Below are 18303 nucleotides of genomic sequence, written 5' to 3' on the forward strand. Positions count from 1 at the left end.
CTGCTAATTCTTGCAGGTTTTGTGGTTTACTGTTGAAAGAGACAGTGGTAACTGATTAGGTTTACTGTAGTCATGTCAGGATCAGCCCCGGAGGAGCCTCAGACCTCCATTCCTCAAAGCACAGCTAGTCTTCCTGATCCTGCTCCGGTTGCTGTCGGACCTGGAGGCTCAAGTGACGTTTCCTTTGGTGAGCAAAATCTTAGCTTCACCACCACAGACGTCAGCCTGGTGGAGATGATGGAAATTGAGTATAGCCAGCTGCAGCACATACTTCACTCGCATGCGGAGGCACAAGCTAGTGAAGGTGAAGTGGAAGCTAGGCTCAATTCTTTCTCCTCGCCTGGTAATTCTGCAGACCCCCCTCTGCACCAGACCTCACTGAACACCGGTCAGGAGGGGTGTTCATCAAACAGCTCTGGGAACCAGTCGGTTTACCCAGTTATCTATCAGTCAGGATTAACTTCTGACAGCAATTTGCTAAGTTCAAACCCACGTTTGGGCTATGCTGACTTTCAGGAGCTCAGAATGATGTTACTTAGCGAGTCTAACCTCCCTTTGAACCAAACAGATAAAACGCCTAACAGTAGCTCTGCAGAAGTCCCAGGACACAGTTTAGTGAAAGTTAAACATGGTGAAAATTTTGTTGGGGCGAATAAAGGAAACATACTTGTTGAAAATTCGGCACTGGCACCAGAGCCTAGATCTAAATCTGCAGTCAGAGTTCGGTTGGAAGACAGATTCAACAGCATCCAGACAGAAAACCCCAGATGTCAAGAACCCCAAGAATCTGGAGTAACTCTTAACAAGTGTGTTGCAATTAATTTTAGTTTATGTTGTTAAACTATGTGTCATCATATAGTTCAAAACTGATTTTCTACACCAAGCCTAAGAACAGTACTTTTCTTAAGACATGAGAATGATGGGTTGGGCTTTTTTAAACTGTGCCAAACGTGGCTGCAACTCCACTGACCTCTGAGTAGGCCCCGCTGTATATTGCATCAACGGTGCAAAATGTAGTTCCAAAGTTAATTACTTTACTTTACAACTTCATTCTTGATAACAACATGTAATGTAAATAAAGGTAAGAGAAGAACATTACCTAGTTTTAGCATGCAACTTACGGCAAAGTAGATTTTTGATCATAATATTAAGATCAACTGATTAGTGTTATAATGTGGAAGCCTGACTACAGGGAAAACTTTGAGCAAAACTACTGTTTTGCAGTCTGGCCCCATAACTGTATTAGTGTGCTGATGAGGAATGTTTTGTTGAGGCATAAAGCTGAATTGTTACTGCACAGAATAAAATACCTTCTCAGCTGATCTTTTTTTTTTTTTTTGTCCCTGAGGTAGGCAATATGGCAATAATAATGATTTCTGTCTACAGTAAATGAAAGTGGTTTCTTGGTGATAGTTACTAGATGTATGTGTAGCTGTAAATTTTTCTGCACTCATTTTCAGGTAGTCAATCTGGTATGTTTTCTGTGTTTTTTTGTTTTTTTTTTTTTTTTTAAGTTTAGTAACATTGATTCGACAGCCATCAGAACTGATAGGCGTTCCTCTTCATCAGCAAGAAAACAAGTGTGCTGCATTAGGGAAAAATAAGAGTGCATCTGCCGCACCTTCTTTACCGTTCACATACCCGTTATTTACTATGAACGCATGTTCTACTGCTGGAAGTGTTAATCCTTCACAAGCACAGGTAGATGATGTATTCACCACTACTTGTACTCTGCTAATTTAAAGTGCCAATGATGGTAGCCTCCTAGGTGTAATATAATGCTAAAAGTTTGTGTTAAAATGTGACTTGGTTTGAATACGGATGATCAGAATGATCCGTAATGCAATTTATTTTTCTTACATTAATCTTTAAGACCATCAAAAATAATTTGCCACACAAACTGATTGTGTGGCAGTTACATAATTTGTAATAACGTGCATCCTGGTAATGATCAGTAGGCCATTACATTTCTTACTGGAAGGACTTTTTTTTTTCCTTTTTTTTTTTTTTATTATTTTTCATGAAAAATGTTTTTCCCCCCCAACTCACTGTAACCTCTGAAGAAAGAGTGATAGCATGGCACACAGAAATGTCAGAGGTATCTGAAAAAAATACAGCAGTCTGTTAAAATCCTATGGTTGTATGCAGAAGGCATTGGTATTTATTCTGATACAACACATTGACTCAACAGGGCCAAAACATAAGAAGTTAGCATGAAGGTATAAAAATAGTCTCTTTTTTATGTATATTGTCCTCTAAGTATTTCCTTTTTCGTTTTCACAGACCTCTGGAACTTCTTGCACTACTTTGGAAGCTGCCAAACACCAAGACCTTGGGATACCCAAGACATTCTCTTTCTGCTATCAGGAAATTGAATCTGCAAAACAGACAGTAGGTGCTATGAATAAATCTTTGCCTGAGGAAGTTTGGCTTAAAGTTGGAGGTAAATCATTTGTCTTCTTTTCACTTCGCTTTCTCTTGGCTTTCAAATCTACTTTTTTTTTTCTGAATTTGTGTGTTTTTTGGAATTAATATGATTTTAGTGAGTCGCGTGAGGTGTGGTTTTTCATGTCTGAGATGTGCTATAGGCAATATGGGACTAGATTTCTCAAAAAAAGTTCAACACCTATGATTTTAGTTGTACTTTTAAAATTGTTTAGCACTTCTAGCTTGAAATGAGAAAACCCAAGGTTGCAAAGTACCTTTGAAAATCTGGGCCTAGAGTAAGCAACTGGCTTCTTTCTACACTGTTTGACCCCGAAGTTGATGTAGCAGATGCGGTCAGTATCAGACTGAAGAACATTTAAAGGACTGCCATTCAGTCCTTTAAAGAACATTTAAAGGATGCTTATCCTTTAAATAAATAAATTAAGAGCATTTAAAGGGTGCTAATCAAAGGCAGGCATGATTTCAATGGGCCTTCTGAGAAAATAGAAGCTAGGTGAATTTTGAAACAGCAAGCAGTGCCGTAGGGCTTCTGAAGGACATGCGCTGCTATAAGAGTCAGTCTAGGTTGGCAATAAAGCTTCAAAGATTATCCCACATAAATAAAGCGACAAAAAAAAAGTCTCAATGATCTTAATTTTCAGTGATTAGTGGGAAGGTTATAAATAGGTTCTTCTCCTCTTTGTTTTTCCAAGAAGACACCTTATGCAAGCAAGCAATAAACAGAAGAAGTTGCAGCCGAATAAGCCCATCGGATACAAACGTAGATCGCAAACCTCTTAGTGAAATTCAAAATATGTGTGATGATAGCCAGAGTACTGCATCTGCCCAGGGTCCCTGGCAGGCAGCACAATCAAATTCAAGTCTGCTTGTGCAGAGTGGTACACAGGACGGAATCGCACAGCGAAGGGAGAGACACAACCGCATGGAGAGAGACAGAAGGTAGTTTCGATGAGGAGTGGCAATACAAAGTTTTTGAAGCCTGAAGTACTGATACTGTAATACTCCTGTCATTATCCAGCGTAAAAAGTAAATTTGACATATTTTATTTTATCTACAAGAGCAAGGAATGCAGGTGGTGAGGGTTTGGTGTTAGAGGAAAAAATACGTATGTTTCATTGTGGGCGTATTTGTTGGTTTTTTTACTCTATAAACAAACAAAAAGAGAATTCAAAACATTTAACCAATTCTATAAAGATAGGTAACCCACATATAACATGACTAATATACAAATACAAAGCTTTGTAGCAAACAAAAAGAAGTCCCCAAAGTCCATGGCTTGTGAGTAGTTTCCCTTTTTAAATTTTTTTCTTTCCTTCTTGCCCATCGGTTGATAACCTTTTGTACTTGTCTGCAGGCGCAGAATCCGGATTTGTTGTGATGAGCTCAATCTTCTGGTTCCGTTCTGTACTGTTGATACTGATAAAGCAACAACTTTACAATGGACGACTGCATTTCTGAAGTACATTCAGGAAAGGCATGGCGATTCGCTGAAACAGGTTTTAAATCTAATTTCATTTTCGTTCTTGATAAAAATGTGAACTGTTTTAAAGCTATCGTAACATAGCTAAAAGTATATGGAATGCTCCTGCTTGATGCTGTTTTTGAAGGACCACTGTATCATTGAACCTTTAATTTCTTTTTTTATTTTTTATTTTTTAATAGCTGGTTCAGTTCAGTACTGTGAAATCATAGGCTGTCCCCAGTCAGGGTTTTCAAATCAAATTTAAAAATTTTATTTTTATTTTTTAGTTAGCCTAGTTCCCAAGCATGATACTATCTGGACAACAGTGTAGAACTGAGGTCCTCTTCAACCATTCCTTCCCCTTTTTAGTTTTCTCTGTTTCCCACCTGTTTCACGGAGTTGTCTTCTAGTTAGTTCCCATGAACTAGTGATGGGATTTGCAGCTACATGCCCACACTGTCTCAAAGTGCGTGAGAATAGTAAAGGCCTGTATGCCCTATAAGCAGCTCCTGTGCTGCCACACCAGTAGTTAGAACCCCTGAGTAATTCTTGCTCTCCTAAAATTCTTAAGAGAGTAGATGGAGTGTGTATAGGAAAACCTGCTTGTTGAGATACTGGTACGGCTCCTCAGCACAACCTATTAAAGGTTCTTTTTTTTTTTCCCAAGACACTAGTGAAACAAAAACATACATCTCAAGAAACTGTCTACATTAAATGTAATTGATATTTATTTTTTGTATTTTGATTTTTAGGAATTTGAGACTGTGTTCTGTGGTAAAACAGGCAGGAGACTAAAAATAGCAAGATCAGACTCATTTGTAACATGTCCAGTGCAGGAAAACACGCATGGCTATGGAGAGCAAGTAGTCTGAGCTGACCGCCTTGAATCGTATGACAAGTGTGGCTAACTAACAGTGACCCAAACTGTATTTTATTTTCTCCGTTTACATGCTGAATAAGAATTGCAAAATATAACTTGTAAAAATATATAAATAGAGCTTTACAGAGAACATTCTTTATTCAAAATGGAAATGAATGTTAAGTACCAGCATCAGTGCCCTCTTAAAGGGGCTTTGGGACCAGAAACTACAAGAAAATGCCATGACAGCGAAGTATTTTTCCCCTTCAGTTGTAAAAAATGTGTTCTTTTTCTGTTTGTGGTTCTGCTTTGGGATTTTTTTTTGTTGTGGGTTTTGGGTTTTTTTAAAGATGATCCAGTACAGTTAGGAGTAGTTGTAGAACATCAATCTGTCCTGTTATTTTTATGACTAGATGCAAATGTACTCTTCAAGTGTAAAGAGAAATTAAAGTTTCCATATTATAATGCCCATTTCTGCCATTAACATTTTAAAGGCTATTTGGTTAATTGAGTAAGGGCACAGTGTCTAAACTGTGCCGATACTATGAAGTTCGCATTTGCCATACATATTTTAACATACTTGGCCCCAAAGAGTAATACAATGCTGTTAGCATTTTTTTTTCAATACAGTACTATTTTTAATGTCTATCACAAATCTGTCCAACAGTTGCTTGTATTGTTACTTTAGTCCAAGAGTGGCATATTGTAAAGAGTAGATTATTTAAATGCAGGAACTATTTTCATATTTAAAGATTAATATGACTCCTTTGTTCATAAGCTTTAGCATATAGGTCAGAAATAGAAGAGCATGTGAGCTGAGAGTGGTTTTATTACTTTTTTTAAATACATGATGCTAGCAGGTTTTAAAGTACAAGAAGGTCTCCCAAAATAAATACTGTTTTAAATCACGGATATGGACAATTTTGCAGCAATTTCTTTCCAAACACTCCTAGTAAAACCATTTCTGGAAGATGGAGTTCAGCTGAGATACTCTGATGTATAGAATGACACAACTTCACAAAGAAAAGGTTAAAAAAAATCTCCTTTTATTTTTACAACAGTTCGTACAGGTGCTTTTGGTGGACTTTAGAAGAACATCCTTTCTTATTTGGGGTTTCATTCACAATTACTGTGCAAATAGCTTAAGTAGAGGTCATGAAAATGCTGTTACTTTATTTCCTTTATTTTAATTCACAGGGGAGAATTTTTGTGCATTTCCATATGATAATTTGATTGCAAGAGGATTACTATTTACTGGTCTTGGCAAATATTTGAGGTGCAGTCTGAAAATTGGTAATTGACAGCATATATGTAAGTTAGGGTCTTCAGTTAGGCCAGAATCTTAAGATACTAAAAGACAGGATATTTAAATGCCTAATTTCCACTGCTCTAAGTAGCAGTTAGGTGCCTGAATACCTTAACAATGTGTGTCTTAGTGCACAAACCTGCATAACTGAAGTCAGTGGGAGCAGCACCAAGGAATGCAATGGACAAGGCCCAAGGTTTATACAGAGAAGTCGTGATCTCTAGTACACAGTTAGGGGGGTAATGGTAAAAAGGAACAACGCTTCCTCCTGCGGGTCTCGTGAACAAAGGGAGAAAGGGAAGGTGAGGTCGGTTAGCAGTAAAAATTGTGGAAAATAATGGGGGGGGAGGAGAAAATACTCATAAAGCATCTTTTAATTAAAGCTTTCATCTGATGCTTTCTTTTTCATAGAGCTGTGTCAAAGTCTCCACTTAATATAATAGAAGGAACATCTGTCCGTTTATCACTAGGAGGATTCTGTCTGTTTTCTTACAATGCACTGTTTTATTTAAATATTCAGTCACTTCTCCACTGCTTGTATTGTTGTTTTATGATTTTTTGGAAGTCGATGCTCCAACAGCTCCCATGCAAGCCGACGTGTCACATATGCCTGGAGTTCCCTGAGCCCCAATAGCACCAGGAATACCAGGATCCCCTGGAAGACCGGGTTCACCCTGAGCACCATCACGACCATTTTTAGTAATTCCAGGTACACCAGGTGGTCCTAAACAAGAAAGGGAAAAAGATTACATGAATTACTTCCTTGCCCCTCTTTTCTTTTTAACATATGTGTATATATATGTTTTACTTTTAGAGTTCTTAAAATATTTTGAGTGTCGGTACATCAGACTTGTTATGGCCTGTTGAATACATGGTGTTGAATAAATTTAGCCTGAATCTGGAGTGTGTGCGCTGGATTTTGTAGAGTACCTTTGGCTTTACTGGACTTACCTCAGCATAGGTGAAGGTGGATGTTTAGTATTGCACTTTTGTTACTTTTGACTTTTGCTGACTGCTGTAGAACTGGAATCCCTCTCAGTACTGCCTCAGTTAGTGTAAGGGCCCCATGAATAATAACAAGTAATTTGTAACCGGAATTATTTTACATCATCCCTGAGTACTTTGCTCAAGGGATGTCCTGGATGAGTGAGCTCACAGCTTACTTATTGTGACAGTATACATCCGTCCCTCCTTCCTGGCCCCCAGCTGCTTCAGTTCATTGCACCTCCTTAAGTCTGGTTGTAATTAAGATTCTGAGTAAGGGAAGGAGAGTAGAGAGAATGATGATGCAGACGGTCTCCCTGACATTTATACCCGTGTCTAATTTCAAAAATTTGCTCACAAAGAAATACATGTTTTCCTTATTGGGAAAAATAATTTCTGCTTTGGGTGGATTCAAGCTGGTTTTTTATTTTATTTCTTTTTTTTCTTCAGATGCCACACATAATTCACAAAACACTAATTTCTTTAACAGCAAGCTACTGAAGCTTTCTTAAATACTGCAAAATATGATTCTGTCTCCCTGAGGGACAGCTGTATCAGGCATTCTATAAGCCTGCATTCCTGTCTTAATTATGATAGATCTTCTCATTCGTGTAAGTGATGAATTGCATCTATTGTTGATCTCCTTACATTTCACGAGTAGGACAAATGCTCTCAATATCATGTGAAACATGGTCTCTTTTTGCATGCTTTGGAAAAGAAAACATTTATGGATTGATACAATTATTTTATGGAAGAATCTAAGACAACCGGATATAAATATTCTGGTTTTATGAAATTATATGGATGCAGAGCCTGCAGCTTACTAACTGTGTAGATATAATTGCAATTAGAAAAGCTGCTTTAATAGGTGAGCAAAATAAAGAATAGTGTTCTGAGTTTCTAATAGATACTAATTAATTTGCGTAAATTAATCTTTGCATCCTCTGCTGAAGGATTCAGGAGCTGGCATTATAGCCAGGTACAGAGCAGTAACACCACTATACTCAAGATCATTACACTAGGAAGGTATATTTGTTTTCTGGTAAAAAGAAATATTGTGCCTGATTTCTCGTTTGATCCATAAACATGAACTGAATTTTGGAGGACTAGGGCTGGTAGTCCAGGCTGTAGCTTTCACTGTGGGCGTGGGTCTGGAGCACAAGTCTCACGAGGAGCGGCTGAGGGAACTGGGGTTGTTCAGTCTGGAGAAGAGGAGGCTGAGGGGAGCCCTCATCGCTCTCTACAGCTACCTGAAAGGGGGTTGTGGTGAGGTGGGGGTTGGTCTCTTCTCCCAAGTAAATAGGAATAGGACGAAAGGAAATGGCCTCAAGTTGCGCCAGGGGAGGTTTTGATTGGATATTAGGAAAAATTTCTTCACCAAGAAGGTGGTCGAGCATTGGCACAGGCTGCCCAGGGAGGTGGTGGAGTCACCATCTCTGGAGGTGCTCAAAAGACGTGTGGATGTGGCACTTCAGGACCTGGTTTAGTGGGCTTGGGGGTGTTGCGTTGGTGGTTGGACTTGATGATCTTAAAGGTCTTTTCCAACCTTAATGATTCTGTGATTCTTTAAGCAGGGCAGCACAGGAAACAGGCAGCAGGCATGATCCTTTTGCCTTAATCGGGAGCCAGAGCCTCACAAGTGTTAGGCACCTTTAAATGAACTGATACACTGCTTGCTAATTAACTGGTTAGTTACTGCATATGAAGTACCACTGAAAAGAATAACCTTCTGACACTGGCGACCACGTGGGAATAGTTAAGAAGAGTTCTGACTTCCCGATCTATAAAAGCTCCTGACCTTTCACAGCCATTAGTTGAAGAAACCAAGAACAAATGAAGAGTCTGGCTGTCTCAGCAGCCTTTTCTCAAAAACATTCTCCAAAACATTTAGGACTAGACAGGAGAGGTGTGAAGAGGGGATGTGCTAATTACAAATTTTGTGTACCTGCTGTACCTACAGGAAAACAACCCTACTGTAACGATTACAGGGACAAAGTGATCGTAATAGACTGCCAACAACATGCAGAGCTGTCCCTCTTAAGCCTTTACATCAGTCACGGTTTATTAAATTATTTGCACAGCCTTACCTTGAAGTCCTTGATCGCCATCAGGCCCATCAATACCTTGACCAACAGGTCCTTTATCTCCCTTTTCGCCAGTGTCACCTTTAATCATAAATAGACAATTTCAGCAACGAGTTGTGCACTGCAGCTGGATCCAAGGACAGGAAGGGGAAGGACCAAGAGGAACTCAAAACCCTCAGGGCACTGCTAGGATCTTTGCTTCCACTGCATCCCTAAAGATGCAAAACTGCCCTCTAGAACTCCATCGGCTGCCCAAGGCCTGATCTTTCTTCCTCCCCTGCTTTTATTTCGGTGGGCATAAAAGAGAAGCAGGTTGGTTCAGTCTTACCTCTGGGACCAGGATCACCAAGTTCTCCCGTTGGGCCTCTGTATCCAGGGGGGCCGCGAGGACCAGGATGCCCAACGCTTCCCGTAGCTCCAGGAGGACCCGGGGGACCAGCTGGGCCAGGGCGACCCGTCATTCCAGGAGACAAGGGCTTTCTCAGATTAGCAGCTAACTGGGCAATTTGATCTGAAAAGAACAATTAAAAACTGCATGTCCAACATTTTCACTCCTTGCTTGGCCGTTGGTCGTTTGTTCAGTGCGCTTAATGGAGCGAGCAGCTGAAAAGGGAGCGTCTGACAGCACAGCGGAGCTGCACGCTCGGGCGGACCTTGCTCCCTCCGCTCCCACACACTTACTGCGTCTGGCGGAAGGAAACACCACTGAATCTGTCCTCTCGGCTCATCTGTGGCTCTATTTTTTTTTTTTAAACCTCCGCAGAGGGAGATTTTGGTCAGAAACCAGCAGGTGCTTTAAGCCATTGATATTTCCTGTGTCCTAAACCCCCTAAAAAAGTATCAAGTATTCTAGAAAAATGATACTTAAATAATTAAAACAAGTTTTCTGAAGCAATATTTCAGAGTTTAAACACTCCTGGGGAGCTGGCTGCGGCCCGGAGCCCCGCTCCAGGGCGATGGGAGCTGAAGTTCAGAATGACACGGGTTCTCGCCCGCATGCGCCTGCGGTACTTGTGTCAAAGCTGCTTCTTCAACATATGTTGCCATGATGAATCATTGGAAAATACTAATTTTAGAAAAATGAAAGTCAACCCAAACAAAAAGGTGAATAACTTCCTTACATTAAAGGTCAGTGTATTTTTTTCTCATTAAGACAGAAAAATAACAAATCTCAAGAGTCATCTTATGTTCAGGATCTACTCATCTTCAGCTATATATGGTAATTAAAGTCATTTTTCTCCCAGTAATACTCACCATTTATCATCTCCCCACAGAGTTCTCTTATATGTTGTTCACTGGCCTCTTTGCCCTGCAGTAAACAGAAGAATCTGTCCTTAAACAAACCACATTATTGATAATCATCCCTGACAGAAGCTTCAGGACATGAAGCTCATTTCCAGCAGCTCTGTAAGCAGCGTGGGATCCCGTGTGAAGGGGAGTGGGGGTTTTTTCCCCTCTTCAAAAGATGACAGCTTCAGTTTAGAAGCTTTATCATATTAATGGCAGAGATTAATTTTAGCATTAGGCCAGATATTTAACCTGGGGCTTATCTGGCCTTTCCTGAATCATGAAACATGAGCTCTGGACTAAGACAGAGGCGAATAGCAGTTGTATTTTTAAATGACCAACTTCTAACTCACTTTTGCAACGAGAACAGGGACTTACAGCCCGTTCCAACGGATGCAGATAACCTGTTTGTGTATCACTGTGAGAGAAGATTAATTCTCCAAAGCATGCATTCCGGGGGGTTTAATTCTGAAGCTTGCAAGCTGTTAATCTTTTTGCACTGCTGAACTCGTGGTGCAAGCCTGAGCTTGCACCCGCCGTTACCTACTCTCGCCTGTTCAAGTGCAGGGCCTTATTTTTTGAATAGGCATCCAAAATCCACCATTCATATACTCAGTTCTGTGACTCCCTGGCTGTGCCCCAGAAGCAGGCAACACTTACAGGAGGCCCGGGTTTTCCTGTGGCGCCAGGAACGCCTCGCTCGCCCTGATGGCCCATGGGCCCTGGATGTCCTGGGATCCCGGGTGCGCCAGCTGTCCCGTTAGGTCCTTGGACACCTTTTGGACCAAGTTCTCCTCTTTTTCCTGGCTGTAATGAAGGAGGAGGAAAAAAAGAAAAAGAAAAAAACCCACCCCAACACTTAAAACTGAAGACATGGTCCATTATTTTCTCATGAGGATCAGTTAAGCCTTCCTTTGGGTCTCCCTAACTGATCTGGCTGATCACGTACGTTTCCAACGTCGTACGGTTGAGTTTACACATACAGGTCATGGTAATAGGAGTCCATGCTGCCGCAAAATGATCGAACACATTGGAATGTTTTGAATGCCACAGAAAATTGTGATTATCATAAATTTTATAGCATGGCTGTGACAAAACCCTGCCTCTAGGAAATGACGCCAGAACGTAGTTTATGGAGATACATCATCGAAAGATGCAATAAGCATGTCTTCTCCCAAACCTTTCGGGGAGTAAGCCCACAATGTCTGACACATACCTCTCCTTTTTGGCCGGGGGGACCAAAGGGACCCTGTTAGCAAGAAAAGGGAAATAAAGAGTCATCCATTTGGAAAAGACGCACCTGAAGTCAACTCTCCCAAGCTCTGGGAAGCCGCCACGACGCGTACGTGGCACCTAACGGGCTTTTCTAGCGAAGGGGCCAGGAACGATGACAGGATGCTGGAGGCCAGATTCAGCCCTGGCACAACGGGGAGAGGACTCCGACGCCGAGACGTGCCCCGGGCAGCGATGCTGAACGCAGGCCTGGGCAGCCTGGCTACTTCTCGAGAGGAACTACATCCCCCCCCAAGGGCAGAGCAATGTCAACGGTGCTGAGGAGCAAAATGACAAAGCAGAGCTGACACGCCACAGTTCTGCAAAGGCCACGCTGGCTGCCTGGTGCCGACTGAAGACCGGAGGAGAGCTGATGCGCACCGCGACTGCGGTGGTGGAGGAAAGGCTTGGCTTGCCGTCTCCTTTTTGCAGCCAGCAGTGTAACGGGAGGTGGGTTGGAGCTCTTGGTTAATTCTGACTGTATTAGCTCTTGATTCATGGTTCTCTAGACCCGTCTATTATTTGAGGAGTCAATTCCTCTAAATTCAAGGACACCTACCAGTTCTCCTTTGTCACCTGGGAGGCCATCTGCTCCAGCAATGCCCTGAAAGTGAGACACCAGAATTAACACCGCACTTAGCGGTGCACAGAGGTCATAGGGCTCTCCCTCAGACTTGGATAACCTCAGCCCCTATGGTAAACGGGGGCACTTCGCAGCTCATACAGCTGCTCCAGCAAAAAGGCGTTCTCTCCTCCCAAAGCTGACCTCTACAGTAGCTGTTCTCCAGCTGACGGCGGCACTTGTGGTGCAAGGACTAAGTGCCCTTTGCAACACGCTGGTGCATACTTGGATGAAAGGCTGAATTCATACAGATGAGAGCCCTGACGGGGTGGCCATGAAAGACGTCCACAGGCTGGCACTGGCATTCCTCATACCGGGAATCTAATTTGCAGGTTCCCCAGCTATAGGTCTCACAGAAAACATGGGTTTGCAGTGACTTTTTTCAGTGTTCAGTGTAACTGTGTCCTCTAGGCTTCCTCAGTGGAAAGAGTCACCTGCACAACAGCTTCATCCCACCCTCGAGCAGAAGCGATCCATCACTTGGCGAGGACCATCCCTCTCCACTCTCTCGGGACCGTAACGCAAGAGTGGCTAAAGCTCGGGTGCCATGGATTTTAGTAGCCGCGACACGGAGCGCCGGCTTGCTGATCACCTGCGTGAAGCCAAGAGCAGCGTGTGCAATTCCAGCACCGCTGGGGGCAACACGAGTGGCGGCAATCTGCCGCCGCCGGCTGCACGGGCAGCGCGTCCCGCGCCCAGCGCTCTGCAGCGGAGCTGCCTTATTACACGGCAATTAGAGCAGAAAACGAGCATCGTTACGGTGACTATATGGCCCTAGAGGGGAAGTTATTTCAAGAGAAATGCCGGTTGGGTTGGTCTTTCCCTTAGCAACAACACAGGGAGCACACAGACACGGACACCGGTACAACGCTTGCTGGAAAAGCACTCGTTTTCTGCAAAAACAGTCATGCGTTAAGAAGAGTCATATATTTGATGAAAACTGGCTCAAAAGGTCATCACGGAGATTAATCCAACTGCGGAAGTTGAGCAGCAAAAAGTAAAAGATTAAGTTAGTCTGTTAGCCTGCCAAGCTTTGAGGTTAGGACGAATCCGCTTCACCAGGCTCATCATCTTCAGTGAAACATCAGAACAATGTTTAGTGAAAAGCTGCACTTCTAAACTTAACCGGGGAGGAGGATGGTGCGAGGAGCTCATATACAGCAGGCCTTGTGGTTACAAAATAAACAGCAGGAGTCTAGCATTTCTACCACAGCGTTTTCCTGTGTCTCCATTAGACCCCACAGACTACATCTCTTTCGCCAACACACGAGAAATGGGACCAAAGAGGGTTTTGGTCCTTCTTTGAAAAAGAGAATATTGGTTGAAGGTTGAAAAGAGAGTATTTTCATTTGAGGGAAGGAAAAGCAGGCTGTGCTGTCAAAGGTTGCGCCTAAAGTACGGTTTAAATGCCTCTGCTGACTACAGCATGAAAGTTATCCCAGGAGGAAGAGCAGCTTCACTTACCTGGTTACCTTTGGGACCCGGAACACCAGTAGGACCCTAAGAATAAGTAAAAGAAGGCCAATGAGCTCAAACCGTAATTTTCCTGTGAATTCCTGGTGCGGTCAGACATGCACTCACTCAGCAAGGGGTTGGGAATTAGTCTCCTAACTGCCAAGTAGGAGGGACCAAATCTTATTCATACTTCTTAGAAACAAGAAGAGATTTTAAGCATCCTTGCTAGCTTTGTAGCACTCTCTACAGTCACCGGTTTGTGTGGTAGGACAGTTTCTCAGGCCTCTTGCCTACAGCGCAGAGCAGCTGCCAGACCAAGCAGCACCTCCCAACTCAGGCCTGGGGGTCTTCTGCCCACCAAGTCCTCATCCTACCAGACCAGACAGACCTTCCTGACATGGCTGGGCAATGCACTGCCTGACAGGGGTTATCTGCTCTGGCCTTTTTCATACCATCCTCCTCAATCTCCTAAATAAAACTAAAATTAATTCTGTGCTTTTAATTCTAGTCTTTAAAACCTGTCTCACAAAAGTCATCTTTCTTATCCATCCCAGGGACAGGAACTCCGTTTTGCTTCTGCCCTTCTGCTTTTCATCATTGTCATCTCACTATCATGACTGAAACAGCAATTTTACAAATTCACAAATTAAAGGATGAGGTCCAGGATGAGACTGGTGGGCAATCTCTGCCTTTCACGCCTGAAGATGTGAGAATGAGACTGAGTTTACTCCTGGTATAAAATGGACGAGAACATTTTTGTACCACCGGGGCAAAGAGCCAGGATGGGTTTTCAAGGCTTTATTAGACTGTCAAGTTTTCCAGAGTTAGGTGCTCCTGACTTTGAGGTTCATGGCCACAGGCATAAAATACATTTAGATGATGAACCGATTGTCACCCTAGGAATAATTCAGGCAGCCTTCCAACTTTAACTCTATCTACCTGGCATTCACAGAGAGGACGTGAGGCACTGTCAGCCCTCTCCTGTGACTTTGGGTCCATTTAGCAGAGCCAACGAGGACTTCAGGAGTACCCCAGAATCTTCTCTCTACTGCAAAATCTACATGGGAAATGTAGATGTCCTTCAAACAGGATTTCTACAGCTCATTCATCAATCCGGCATCTGCAAACTGATCTTTTTTTAATAACTAGATCTGGAGATGGCTCAGCAGAACAGAAACTTAGAGAAGGACAAACGCATATAATCAGGGCATGTCATTTTGTTCAAGTCAAGCACTGAACAAGTTAAAAAAAGGGGGTGGGGAACTTCTATTCAAGAAAAAATAATTCTCGTTAAAACAGACAATGGAATGTGGAAATGCAAGAATGGCTACGGCTATTTATAACTCCCCTTCTATGTTTGCCGATGGCAAAGGCGATATATTCTTTTCTGAACATTATCATCTAGATTTATACCTCCAGCTTCACAGAGTCCCAAAGCTCCATGAAAGTTTATGACGATAAAGCACAGCTTAGCCACCAAAGGCTGCGTCCTGCCAGGAACAGTCCCCTAAAGAAAAGCTTAAGCCCAAAAGATTTCCATGCAAAACTGTGTAATTCACAGCAGGAGTAACTCCTAGCAGCAGCAACAAGTGACAGGACTTCAGGGCCACCAGCTCCACGTCCACCAGCCATCCTCGCGTTTGGGTCACTCTTCAGCGAAACACAACTGCCTTTTTTCACCGAGCATCTAGTGATGCCAGCGTGGAGCTGAGAGACGCTGCCCCAGACGGCTGCCGGCATTCAGAATCCCCAGGAATTTGATCTTAATAAAAGTGCTTAGAAAAAATATTTACCTATTACTACCACAGTCAGCAGTAACAGTCAAATCCTTCCTCTCCCCAATATCCCGCTCCAACAAGATGGTTTATGTATTGTCTCAATGCTATTTTATGTCTTACGACCAAATGCATTAAACCTCCTGGATTTTTCATGCAAGAAAATAAACTTATTGATATGCTGCTTTATATTCCTGGCCACAGTCAGTCCAAGGACTGTGAAAAAGCACATCAGTACCTGTTAACTCAGGCTCGCAGGAATTTTTATTACTTTTTTTTTTTTTCCCCAAAGGAAAAAAAACCCGGCAACTGATTTCAGGAGAGCAGGACGCGTTAGCGGGACGGCGTAAGTGTATTGATCCCGCCTTTGCAGTTCTCCTCCCTGTACGTGGCAGCGGCTGCGTGGTCCGTGAAGCAAACCCGGGGCAGTACCTGCTGTGCCGTTTGGCCCGTGCCCCCAGCAGCAAAGGCTGCTTGTTTAAGACACAAAGACTTGGTTTTAGGGTCTTCCCAGCCCAAATCTTGTGCCCAATAATAAAGCAGCGTGGAAATTCACAGTGCTGATCGCCTGAACAGCCCTTGTTGCTGCCCGCATGGAGGAGCACTATGGGCACACATGGCTGTCACTGACACCGGTGGGAGTGGGTGGGCAGATGGAAGTGACTCTGACTGCCCATTGCACACGGGGGGGTAGAAAGTCTCCAGCGTTACCCAAACCTGCATGTTTTCCTCGGGAAAGCGGTTAACGAGCTGGGGTGTTACGAAACAACCCACAATTACATCTTGGAGTAACTACGCTTAACTTCAGAGACAGAAATAAAACCTAGATGAAATTTTTTTTTTTTTTTTTTTTTTTTTTGTTTTTTTTTTTTTTTTTTGGCTTTAAGCATAACATTTTCCCTTCTCCGCTCGGAGCAGCTCTCTGGATACCGGGCTGCTCTGTGCAGGGGCCTCTTCCCCTCCGAACGCACATTTTTCACCGCAGCGAAGCCCTGAATGCAGTCAGGACCCCGCAGCTCCACAATAACCCTCCTGTTCTCCGCTTCCAGGCTCACAGTCCCTCCAAGAGGCTTTTTTAAACCTGCCCGGAGCCGGCACAGAAGGGCCATTGTGAAACCCCCGTGGTGCTGCTGCGATCGCTTACACAGAAACTTCGCTTTAAAGCTGGAGTCGAGGAAGCCGGCGAACACACGGCTACTGTTCCCCCGCAAGCCCCGAACAAATGTCGTTCACTTTGCCCTGCTGGCTTCTTTTAGATGAGAATGAATTAATTTAAATAAAAAGTTGCATTTATTCTGAGGTGTGGGGCCCAGGTGTGTTGCTGTTCAGAAAGAGAAATCACTGAGCAAACAGTAATTTAAAAAAAAATAAATCCAGAAACCCTAATCAAGCATCTGACTAACAAAAAAGCGCGAATCGGCTCTCCTGTGCTCATGGGGAGCAAGGCTTTGGTGAAATCAGCACACAGAGCAGGGAGAAAACCAAAATAATCGTCTATTCTGGCTAGAATAGGATCCCAAAGTCACTTTTAAACAACCCATGCTGTCTAAAACCAGCACGAGTTCCTGAACTGAAACGGAAACAAGGACAGGAAGAGAGGAGACAGGATGCACGAATCCTGCTCCCTGCCGTGGGGTCCCTCTCGGGCACGCAGAAGCCTCAGAGCGTGGACCGCGACAGCCGACGTACCCACCTTCCACCAAGCCCGCTTGTGTTTGCTGGGGTGACATCAGCTACACCGCGTTTGGGGGGCCTGTCACGCCCGACTGTCACCTCTCCCAAACAGGAGTTGGTACAGATGTCTTCTCCTTACCCTGTCACCTAACTCTCCACGAATTCCAGTTGGACCAGGAAGGCCAGGCTCCCCACTGGCACCTTTGGGACCCTGTTGGGAAAACAGAAAAGAGTGAGCTACAGCTTAAAGTGCCGAGAAACCCTGCGTCTCTCGACGTCCCCAAGCTCACCAGGCTCCGTAACGTGTTCAGAAAGGTCATTTGTCTTAGATCTCCCCTCCCCTTTTCCCCAGGACCTGGGGGCCGCGCGCTGACCGCTTGCGTTGGTCGGCACAGCTCACCCCGACTTCTGCCCCACCACGTTTCAGCCGCCCTGCCAAAGTGCCCCAGCCTTCGCTTGCGCTAATAAAACCACGGCTGCGACCGCCGACCGGGAGGCAGCACCCGGCGCCGGTTTTCGGCCAGTCTCACTGGGGCGCGGACGGTGGTGGTGAACGCTCCCTCGGAGAGCGGAGGAGGAAATAGGAGAGTCCCTGGTGCAGCAGAAGGGAGGAGGAGGTCACTGAAGACACACAGGCTGGGAGCGTCCACGTCGAGGAGAAATTAAGGTGTCTTTACCTAGGTCAAACTCAAACCCTTCTTTTGCAAACAAGTACCAAGTACAAATTGTTCCAGCAGGCAGCTTCTCTGGCCTTGTGCTTTCTCTGCTGCGCTGTGTTAATAAACCTGCATTGTGTGACTCTGGTCCTGGCAACCGGACAGGCGTTTCTTCCTACCGCTTGTTGCCACCGTGCGCCCGTCTTGCCAGCCGTTTGCCGAAAAGCGGCCGGCCAAGGCACCACGCAGGTTAAGCGACCCTTGTCAGCATACCAACCTGGAAACCTCTGACGCCGGGGGCTCCCGTCGGGCCTTGAAGACCAAGTGGGCCCTGAAGGAGAAAGATAAACTTTGGTAAGGAGAGTGTTCGGCCCCAGGTGCGCGACTCGTGCGGTCAAAGCGGCTCCCCGCCCGCCCCC

General features: G+C 44.1%; 2 protein-coding genes across 2 annotated transcripts in view; one reads left to right on the forward strand and one right to left on the reverse strand.

Annotated features, from left to right (window-relative positions):
• Positions 1 to 72: 72 nt before the first annotated feature.
• TCFL5 (transcription factor-like 5 (basic helix-loop-helix)) lies at positions 73 to 4782 on the forward strand. The gene is made up of 6 exons (XM_010296910.1): positions 73 to 806; positions 1515 to 1701; positions 2284 to 2443; positions 3144 to 3387; positions 3803 to 3944; positions 4663 to 4782. Exons 1-6 carry the CDS (start codon positions 73 to 75, stop codon positions 4780 to 4782), a joined length of 1587 nt encoding a protein of 528 aa, XP_010295212.1.
• A 1316-nt stretch (positions 4783 to 6098) lies between these two features.
• Positions 6099 to 18303, reverse strand: part of COL9A3 (collagen, type IX, alpha 3) — a 15148-nt gene continuing 2943 nt past the window's right edge. Inside the window, exons 2-11 of the mRNA XM_010296899.1 lie at positions 18162 to 18215; positions 17368 to 17439; positions 13789 to 13824; positions 12262 to 12306; positions 11647 to 11679; positions 11091 to 11237; positions 10398 to 10452; positions 9472 to 9654; positions 9147 to 9224; positions 6099 to 6799 (exon numbers count right to left, since the gene is read on the reverse strand). Of these exons, the coding sequence (XP_010295201.1) occupies positions 6624 to 6799; positions 9147 to 9224; positions 9472 to 9654; positions 10398 to 10452; positions 11091 to 11147 (549 nt within the window). The 5' untranslated portion in view covers positions 11148 to 11237; positions 11647 to 11679; positions 12262 to 12306; ... (1 more) ...; positions 17368 to 17439; positions 18162 to 18215 and the 3' untranslated portion in view covers positions 6099 to 6623. The remainder of the gene's footprint in view (positions 6800 to 9146; positions 9225 to 9471; positions 9655 to 10397; positions 10453 to 11090; positions 11238 to 11646; positions 11680 to 12261; positions 12307 to 13788; positions 13825 to 17367; positions 17440 to 18161; positions 18216 to 18303) is intronic.

This window comes from Phaethon lepturus, unplaced genomic scaffold (assembly GCF_000687285.1).
Source record: "Phaethon lepturus isolate BGI_N335 unplaced genomic scaffold, ASM68728v1 scaffold34380, whole genome shotgun sequence".
Classification (NCBI taxonomy): Eukaryota; Metazoa; Chordata; class Aves; order Phaethontiformes; family Phaethontidae; genus Phaethon; species Phaethon lepturus.

What these genes read in the sequence shown, in the direction of transcription:
- TCFL5 (XM_010296910.1), top strand. Translation starts at nt 73, where the DNA reads ATGTCAGGATCAGCCCCGGAGGAGCCTCAGACCTCCATTCCTCAAAGC. An exon ending in AGTTTGGCTTAAAGTTGGAG is followed by an intron (nt 2,444 to 3,143) that starts GTAAATCATTTG and finishes TTTTCCAAGAAG; the next exon opens with ACACCTTATGCAAGCAAGCA. An exon ending in CGCATGGAGAGAGACAGAAG is followed by an intron (nt 3,388 to 3,802) that starts GTAGTTTCGATG and finishes ACTTGTCTGCAG; the next exon opens with GCGCAGAATCCGGATTTGTT.